The sequence below is a fragment of the Electrophorus electricus genome, chromosome 5 (genome assembly GCF_013358815.1).
Source record: "Electrophorus electricus isolate fEleEle1 chromosome 5, fEleEle1.pri, whole genome shotgun sequence".
Taxonomy (NCBI): Eukaryota; Metazoa; Chordata; class Actinopteri; order Gymnotiformes; family Gymnotidae; genus Electrophorus; species Electrophorus electricus.
This window is the reverse complement of record NC_049539.1, coordinates 922,501-932,500: the sequence shown is the minus strand read 5'-3', so window position 1 is coordinate 932,500 and position 10,000 is coordinate 922,501. Positions and strand designations below refer to the sequence as shown.

Below are 10,000 nucleotides of genomic sequence, written 5' to 3'. Positions count from 1 at the left end.
GAGAGAGAAAGAAAAATAAAACAAGATGAATGAAGCCTCAGCAATGCGTTGCTTGTAACAATGGCCTCACTGAGGAAAGGATGGAGGCTCTACACGACATTTTGCAGCAGTGCAGGTTTTATAGTGTAGGCTGCATCTGCACAGCTCCACAGCTTCTTCTGCTGTCGTGGACTCCACAGCTACCTGCACTGAATTTGCAGCTTCTGCTCACGTCTTATTGACGTGTGTGCCACCACCAGGCTAGCACACAGGAGGACAAGCTGTCCCCGTAGCCTCTTACACCACGTCCATGCCTCGCCCTGCTGATGCAGCTGGAGTAGCAGGGTGGAGGAGAGAGGTATCAGCATACCTCTCAGACAACATGCCATTCTGGTAGGAGGAGATGTACTGGTTTCTGCTGCTAGTGGGCATCACATCAACGTAGCCGCCCAGTTCGTTTCTGATCACCCCAGCGTGGACGGCCGCTCCACAAACACTGGATCTCTGAGCAAGTTACAAACCGGACTGGCTTTATGATACAATATGAATATAATGAGATAATGTAAACATTCGCTGATGTTATGGATATGTGTTACTTGGGTGGGGTTTTAATATGTTTTGGCTTCTAACGCATTTAGAGGAGACAGACGAGTGCTTACGTCTAAATATGTTCTGGTGCCAATGACTCTGGATGTCCACGAATGTTCTCGCAGGCAGTTTGGGGGACAGTAAATTCTAGGAGGAGACAAAGACAATATTAATGTGTAAATGTCTTTTCACTTACAGCTGGCGGTATTTGGTTATACAGATATACACAATTTTATTATTGTCATCTTTATTAGGTTAATCTTTTCATAATTTTTTTGGTCTATTTTGCCTTCTGCTCCAAACATTTGTGGTTCTACGTTTTGCAAGGGCTCCCTCCATAAGTGAAGGGACGCCTGTGTTGTGAGCGTCACCTGGGACAGTGTCTGCCAGGTGCTTGGTATGGACATAACACGGCTGCCGCGCTCTCACATGTGGCGACCTTGACTGCAAAATGACACAAACGGAGACAAATTAGTGGGGAAACAAAGACCCAGTAATGATTTGATCAGAATGATTTAAATCTAACCTACCAATCAATTTGGATACTGTGAAGGCATTGGCACTCTGGAACTTTCTGTGAATGGCACATTCTTCGTGTTACAAGCTGGATTAAAGACCTGGCCTGAAAAAGCAGTTTTCTGAGTTGCCTACCCTATGGACTGAACTCCATGTTTCTGTGATTTGATGAAGAAATCCTTTCTGCCCTGTCTGGTGATGTCTAGCCAGCCTCCACCGTTGTCGATCACCCCAGAATGGAGACCCACCCTGCAGATGCTGGATTGCTGGACGAGAGAAGGATGTTCTCAGTGAGACGGGTTTTCACCTTGATGGACCTTAGCGTGAAACGCTGCCGTGCTCACCATGTCATAGTGTACCGTCCCCACCACTTTGGCAGTGCTGTCTACACACCCAGCAGGACACTCATACCTGCAGACAGAACAAACTCTTCTAGCTGTCCAGCAGCATTCTGGACACAACATGCCTCGCAGGTGTTGACCATGAACCCACCAATACCCAAGCATGTTTTTATATCTGTCAGGAGTGACCACCCTCCTGACATCCCTGATTGTCATGGTTTCCCTGTCGTCTGTGTTCCTGCTCTTCCTGGTTCCACTCCTTAGTTTCGTTTTCTCCACCCCTCATCTGTTCCGTAATTCCAGTCCGTGTTTTGGTTCTCCCTCTTCCCATGTTCACCTGAGTCTGTTCTGTGCCTGATTGTCTTTGTTATTTGTACCCTGTGTTTTGTCTTCTAGTTCGTCGGTTATTTTGGTATGTCTGGTGTGTCCGTCGTGTCAGTATTACGCCTGCTATTATTGTCGTCTCCCTTGCCTCGTCATTTGCCTCGCTCATGTGTTACCTCGCCTCGGTTTTCCCTTCGCCTCTGTTGATTTTGCCCTCCGTGATTGTTTCCCTCTTTTAATAAACTGCCTCCCTGTACATGCCTTCTGCCTCTCGCCTGTTCCTAAGGGAATTCCTTACAATATCTGCTTGAATTGTGTGAAATATTTTTTTGTGATTTGCTTTTCACGTTATACCTTACCTATTACAAGGAGTACCTTTACACTGGTCTCGAAGTTTTGTGTCACATGTCACGAGCTGGGCTGTGAAAGTCCAGGGGAGAGTGATTATAGGGCAGTTCCTCAGAGAGTTTTCAGAGAGTTGTCTCCTAGTCAACACAGGGTGCTCTCCTCTCCATGCCTGGAGAGCTAACGATGACCTTCCCATGACGGGGGTAGTGCACAGCACCCAGCTCTCTTACACAAAAGGAAGTCATTTAAAAATTTTAAATCTGCCGACCTTTGACACCCCCCCCCAAGTAAACACAGAGCAAGCAGATCACCATAAAACCCCACTTCCTGTAGCAAAGAACAACTTGGCCACGGAGAAATTCCAAAGACTTAACAGATCCAATCGTCAGGGAAATGTTCGGTGAACTGTGACGTGTTTTCATTCAGATATACCGCAATTCTCTCTACATACCTCGTTCTCTGAGAGGGGGGCAAGACAGGGGGGCTTTGGCACCCACACGTTTCGGCTGAAAGAAAATGACTTTCCAAGAATGCTGAGGATTTCTGAGCAGGGTGGTCCCCTGTCAAGCTGAAACACTACACCAAATAAACAGACATTACAGAAGGAGAACGTACACATCTGCTCTGTGCTCACGACCGCGTGTGTGCTCGGGTCTGGGCGGGGCCGTCTGGTTGGGGCAGGGACCCGTGTGTGTGGCCCCGGGCTGTTAGGGGCCTCTGGTTCTATGGAGTTGTTCTCGTCAGTCTCCACATGAGCTCTACCTGTCCACTTATCTGTGAACAGGGCATGTAGAAACCATGGAAGTGTTCAGACTACCTTCTCATACTCAGTCCTAATTTTGGCGATTTACAGACCTGCACAATAAAGTACATTTGCTGAATTGATTATATGTTTTCTTAATTAAAGTAAATGTAAAATGCAGTGAAGAGCAGGATGTGCTGTGATATTTATGTTTACACATAATATAAACATTCGTATTTATATTGCTACTTAATTCTCTGTACATACTGTATATATGTACTTAGTACTTCAGTACTGGGCCTTATCTATACTTATCTCATACTGCACACACTTTTATTTACCGTTGTTTGTACATTTTTCTTTTATATTTTATAGAGTTTATATTATATATAGTATATACATTGTTATGTATATACAGGTTAAATATAGTACTGTATATATAATTATACATAGTTTACAAATAGACAAATGTATAAATTTGAACCCAGACATGTTTCTTGTACACTTCTAGGTGATGTGCAGGAAGTGGTGTCATGAATGCAGTGACAGGCAGGAAGTGGTGTCATGAATGCAGTGACGTGCAGGAAGTGATGTTGTGAATGCAGTGACAGGCAGGAAGTGATGTCGTGAATGCAGTGACGTCCAGGAAGTGGTGTCGTGAATGCAGTGACAGGCAGGAAGTGATGTCGTGAATGCAGTGACAGGCAGGAAGTGGTGTCATGAATGCAGTGACGTGCAGTTCGGGTTGTGGTACTGCACCTCTGTAGCAGAGGCTGTTTTTGCAGACTCCCCCGTAGCTGGGTGGGCAGGCGGAACAGGACGCCCCGGGTTTGTATGGTGCGGAGCCCCACCAGTTCCCTCTGGGCCAGTCACACAGAACGGGCAGCGCTTGTGTTACACGCCTCTCAGCATGGCACACTGACCGTGGTGAGGAACAAACCGTAGAAAAAAGATGACAGCACTTACTTTGGCGAGTAATTGCAGACCAGGTAAACTGCCTTGCCCCAGATCTGTTCCCCCACTTTCATATCATAGCACACATGGATGGCACAGCCGACTCGACTGCTGGTGGCCCACACAAGCTGCAGAGCACAAAGGAGGCGGATGTCATTCACGCATCCATGTGAGAGCGGGAGAAGGAACTCAAGGAATCGCCTTCTATTCTACAGAATTCCGTAAGCTTCTTATATTCAGCAGTGTGATGTGGCGCACCTGAGTGTAGTGGGTGCACACCTGTGCACCTGTGCATTTGAACGGGCAGTGCGGGCGGCACTCCTGTGGGTAGGGGAAGGAGTAATCTCGCACTTCATCGTACCATGCCTGCACGTGAGACGTCGGAGGACGATACCTGCAATATTGGAGCGGTCAGGGAACAGGACTGCTTATACACACACAGCCCATAAAGAACCACACATACAAGTCACTGCAGTTAAGCACTGCATTAAAGTGCTGTGCAGAAATGGAAGAGGATTAAAAATACAGTAATGACTGGACAAATTAATTTGGAGAACACAAGAATCTTTTTTCACTATTTTGCCCCTCTGAGTATCTGAGTTGATGACTAATGACAAATTTTTCTGGGTTGTAGTGATATAATTTATATTATTTTTTGAGAATACAATGATTAAGATATTTGTAGTGACAGTTGCCTTTCATGTAACCCACTGTAACTTGCATTTGGAAATAGTCTTATGCACTTTATGCAAATGCGGAGAATGCAGCATGACTTAAAATGCGTTGAGGTGCCTTTATTACAGAAGAGAATCTCATATATTTTGTCAGATGCACATTTTTAGTGAGAAGTGAAGGTTATTGCACTCACACAGTCAGGGCTTGAGTTTGTTTTTTTACCAATAAAAGTGCTGTTTAATTTTTCCTACTTTCTTCCACAGGATTTTACATTTTTGGGGTAAAAAAAACATTTACTTTTTTATCTTGATTTTTGCTACTTTTATTTATTGTACTTTTGATATAACCCAGTGTGAATAAACCTTCAGTTGCCACTGGGTTTTCATGTATAGATGTATATCAGACTAACAAAACTGTTGCTGGTAGGATAATATAAATATATATTGTATGTGCATGTACATGTGTGCATGTGTGTGTTTGTGTGTGTGTGTGCATGTATGTGTGTTTGTGCGTGTGCATGTATTTGTGTTTGTTCGTGTGCATGCATGGGTGTTTGTGCGTGTGCATGTGCATGCGTGTGTGTTTGTGCGTGTGCATGTATGTTCAAGTTTGGTTTATTTGTCACATATATACACAGTATAACTCGCAGTGAAATGGTTGAGAGTGCTCTGTCCAAACTAAGGAAAAAGAAAACGGGTGCATAGAGAAATATATATTCTATATATGTACAAAAATATATTAACAATGTATGTACAATATATGTATATTATGTTTATATACACAATGTACAATGTATATGGTTGTGTGTATATATATGTACACAATGTATGTGTGTTTGTGCATGTGCATGTGTGTGTGTTTGTGCGTGTGCATGTATGTGTGTTTGTGCGTGTGCGTGCGCGTTTGTGCGTGTGCATGTGCATGTATGTGTGTTTGTGCGTGTGCATGTATGTGTATTTGTGCGTGTGCATGCATGCGTGTTTGTGCGTGTGCATGTATATGTGTTTGTGCGTGTGCATGTATGCGCGTGTTTGTGCGTGTGCACGACACACCTCCCCCAGTGAACCCCCAGGTTCTGGCCGATGTGTGGCAGCAGGCTCGCTGGGCCATGCTCCCACATGCACGTCTCTGCCCACTCCTCCGCCATCCTCTCCAGCTCAGAGTCCCACACCTGCAGGCACACCACCAACCCAAAAACGGCTGCCATTAGTACCACACCCACAGCTCCTATCAGTGCCTGCACAATGATGCCTGTGCACTGTGGAGTGAGTGAGTACTGGCATTGAAAGCTTTGAGCAGCACAGAGAGGAGCTTAGCCGTGTACTCAGGAGGGTGGGGTCAATTCTAACCTAATAGATCTATAACTGGCTTTGGCCAAGAGTGTTTTAAGCTGCAATGTTGAGAGCAAAATTAATCCCTGTGGAAGGGTAATACTATATGATTTCCGATCATCTCACATGTATCTGTTTCTACCATCCACACTGCCGCCTGCCTATTACTAATGATATTACCAGGGATATTACCAATATTACAAATGATGTTATCAATGACGTTATCAATCATATTACTAATGATATTAGCAGTGATATTACCAATAATACTGTAACGTGTGGTGGCCCGAGTGCCGCAGGGCGAGGGGCAGGACGCACACACTCGACATGGACGAACATTTAATTGAAACATAAAGACGACGGCACTCACGTGTGTTACAAACAATGAACGCAACATGGTTACATTTAACAACGGCAAGAAAAAACATTTAACGGTCACACATTATGCCAACAATAACCGACAACACTGCACACAACGACAAGAGTTTAAATACACAAAGACTAACACAATACAGGTGTGTGCAGGTGTGGCTACGAACATGACCCTCCTACTGCATGTGGCTGGCCAAACCACGTGCCTTGCAGCATTTCTTGACAAATACAATGTTATCAATAATGTTACCAATCATATTACTAATGATATTACCAATATTATAAACGATGTTATCAATAATGTTACCAATCATATTACTAATGATATTACATATGATGTTATCAGTGACGTGACCAGTTTTGTGACCTCTTTGATAGATACCAGTAAAACAGATGCAGCACTGCTATAGAGCCATACTTACTGGTATAGGGTCATGCTCACTGGTATAGAGCCGTACTTACTGGTATAGGGTCATGCTCACTGGTATAGAGCCGTACTTACTGGTATAGGGTCATGCTCACTGGTATAGAGCCGTACTTACTGGTATAGGGTCATGCTCACTGGTATAGAGCCGTACTTACTGGTATAGGGTCATGCTCACTGGTATAGAGCCGTACTTACTGGTATAGGGTCATGCTCACTGGTATAGAGCCGTACTTACTGGTATAGGGTCATGCTCACTGGTATAGAGCCGTACTTACTGGTATAGGGTCATGCTCACTGGTATAGAGCCGCAGGAACGCTCCCCCCCCACAAGTCACGTGGTACGGCCTTGTATGTAGCCACGCCCTCGGTGATGGCACGCACCTACACGGGATTTAACGTAGAGTGCTTGTCTGTCTATTTAAACCCCGTCAGTGCGTTCCTTATTGCTGGTCGTTGTTAGTGTCGATGTCGTTTACAATTGTCATTATTATTGCTTATGTCCCTGTTAAATGTTAAACGTCACTGCCTCTGTTAGTGTTTAAACTGTTTGTATGTTCATGTTCACCATTTTCCCCATGTGTGAGTGCCGCCGTTGTCGTTCATGTTTTATGTCATTAAATGTTTCCCTACGTCAAGGGAGTCTGTGCGTCCTGCTCCGCCGCGCCAATGTTACAAAGATGAGATAAAAGCCCATGCTTCTTGTGACCTGATTGGGTAAGCTCAAGATGCTTTATACATTCTCAGATTTGTCAACGGTTTCTCCAGACACTATATGTGATAAACGTTAAATGATTAAAGGATGGCTTTACAATGGTGGCTGCCTAGATTGCATTATAAAAGCCCACATTTCCTGTCACCTGATTGAATAAGACGAGATAAAAACCCATGATTGGGTAAGATGAGATAAAAGCCCACGTTTCCTGTCACCTGACTGGGTAAGATGAGTGCTGGGAAGCACCTCTGCTCTACATACTCAGTGCTCCAACACATCTGTTTAAATCCATGGAGTTCTTGTTAATTGGAATTTTAAACAATATCATACCAGTTTTAATTTAAATTTGTTTTTTTTTTAAAGGGTTACAAATATGTTTTATTTCCAAGGGATTGATGAATTACTAGTAATTAATGTATCAATGCAGGTAATTGAACGGTCATTGGGGGAAAAAAGGGTACAAAATAAAGTATATTAAAATTGATAGTACATTTATAACCCCCTCCATTGGCTGTATTGTGATTCTGTGTGCTCAGGCTTCTGAGTTCGCGAGGCCCTTCTGAGCCAATCACGCGTCGCCTGGGTCTGTAAGGCAAACATGCCTCTCACTGCAGGCTCTCGGTCTTTAGCACACACTGCTGTTTATGTCACTTAACACCTCATTTGTTCTGAGCATTTTGTCATCTGGTCACATTCCATGAAAGTTAAAAAAAATCTGCCAAAACCCCAAGGGAGCTTGTTTCCGCACTGAGGGGGAAATAGTGAATGAGACGTTTGGGGAATGTGTAAATGAATGATACGTAGAGACAGCAGGTGTGTGTGTGTGTGTGTGTGTGTGTGTGTGTGTGTGTGTGTGTGTGTTTGTGTGTGTGTGTGAAGGGATGTCATCCAGCAAGTAACAAACAGTTCGAAAACCAAAACCACAAGGCGACAGCCAGAAGAAGGCGACATAACCAAACTGTCGATATATGAAGCAGTCGGCCAGACGGAGAGCTTGCAGACACACACAGCTGAACACACTCAATTCCCTGTGACACTCCAGATATTAGCCATGGTACTGAGCACAAGAAGTCAGAAATTATCAGATGAAGTGCAGAGTGCAGGGTATTGTCACATTCCTTATCTCTATACACATCACACACCTGCGTTGTCTCCACACACACCCTTCTCTCACACACGTTGTCAGGGTCATCAGCTACAGGTCCTGGGCAAATATTCAACCACTTATCTTTTGTTTTTGTCATAAACAGAAATAATAAATAAATGAATTAATCAATTAATATTCTTCAGGTATCACAAATCCCATATATCTCAGATAACCTCACTTTCGTATCAGGGTTCATCCTCTTAACGAGACACCCAGAAAAGTGTATGTATGACTAGACAAACACTGATATTTTGCTGCTTGTACACATATGCATGCATGCACACATGTACATACATAGGCAAATATGCACACATGCACATACATATGCAGATATGCACACATGCACATACATATGCAGATATGCACACATACACATACATATGCAGATATGCACACATGCACATACATATACAGACATGCACACATGCACATACATATGCAGACATGCACACATGAAAAATCCCAAAGATCCTGATGAAAGGTTTGAGGGACGTATCAGGATAAAGCCATGAGTGAATTCTAGAGCTAATGACCCAGTGCTGAAATGGTTAGATGTCTGCAGAGTAGAGCATGACTATAGCATGAGTATAGCATAAATATAGAATGAGTATAACATGAGTTTAGCATGAGTAGAGCATGAGTATAAATGGTCCATGTGATACACTGGAAGGCTGTTCCCCTGTGATACACTGGAAGGCTGTTCACCCCCTGATACATTGGAAGGCTGTTCACCCCCTGATACATTGGAAGGTTGTTCACCCCCTGATACACTGGAAGGCTGTTCACCCCCTGATACACTGGAAGGCTGTTCCCCTGTGATACACTGGAAGGCTGTTCACCCCTGTGATACACTGGAAGACTCTTCACCCTTGATACACTGGAAGGCTGTTCCCCCCTGATACACTGGAAGGCTGTTCCCCTGTGATACACTGGAAGGCTGTTCACCCCCTGATACACTGGAAGGCTGTTCCACTGTGATACACTGGGAGGCTATTCACCCATTGAGACACTGGAAGGCTGTTCACCCCTGATACACTGGAAGGTTGTTCACCCCTGATACATTGGAAGGCTGTTCACCCCCTGATACATTGGAAGGTTGTTCACCCCCTGATACACTGGAAGGCTGTTCACCCCCTGATACACTGGAAGACTCTTCACCCTTGATACACTGGAAGGCTGTTCCCCCCTGATACACTGGAAGGCTGTTCCCCTGTGATACACTGGAAGGCTGTTCACCTCCTGATACACTGGAAGGCTGTTCCACTGCGATACACTGGGAGGCTATTCACCCATTGAGACACTGGAAGGCTGTTCACCCCTGATACACTGGAAGGTTGTTCACCCCTGATATACTGGAAGGCTGTTCACCCCCTGATACACTGGAAGGCTGTTCACCCCCAGATACACTGGAAGGCTGTTCCCATGCGATACACTGGAAGGCTGTTCACCCCCAGATACACTGGAAGGCTGTTCACCCCCTGATACACTGGAAGGCTGTTCCCCTGTGATGCACTGGAAGGCTTTTCCCCAGCGATACACTGGAA

At 44.6% G+C, this 10,000-nt stretch overlaps 1 protein-coding gene across 1 annotated transcript in view; it reads right to left on the bottom strand.

Annotated features, from left to right (window-relative positions):
- crispld1a (cysteine-rich secretory protein LCCL domain containing 1a) overlaps positions 1-10,000 on the bottom strand; it is a 14,200-nt gene that overhangs the window by 1,091 nt on the left and 3,109 nt on the right. The window contains exons 2-13 of the mRNA XM_035526418.1: positions 5,520-5,638; positions 4,051-4,186; positions 3,805-3,920; positions 3,598-3,698; positions 2,712-2,870; positions 2,108-2,168; positions 1,428-1,494; positions 1,219-1,349; positions 1,098-1,141; positions 939-1,011; positions 639-714; positions 350-483 (exon numbers count right to left, since the gene is read on the bottom strand). Coding sequence (XP_035382311.1) covers positions 350-483; positions 639-714; positions 939-1,011; positions 1,098-1,141; positions 1,219-1,349; positions 1,428-1,494; positions 2,108-2,168; positions 2,712-2,870; positions 3,598-3,698; positions 3,805-3,920; positions 4,051-4,186; positions 5,520-5,638 — 1,217 coding nt within the window. The remainder of the gene's footprint in view (positions 1-349; positions 484-638; positions 715-938; positions 1,012-1,097; positions 1,142-1,218; positions 1,350-1,427; positions 1,495-2,107; positions 2,169-2,711; positions 2,871-3,597; positions 3,699-3,804; positions 3,921-4,050; positions 4,187-5,519; positions 5,639-10,000) is intronic.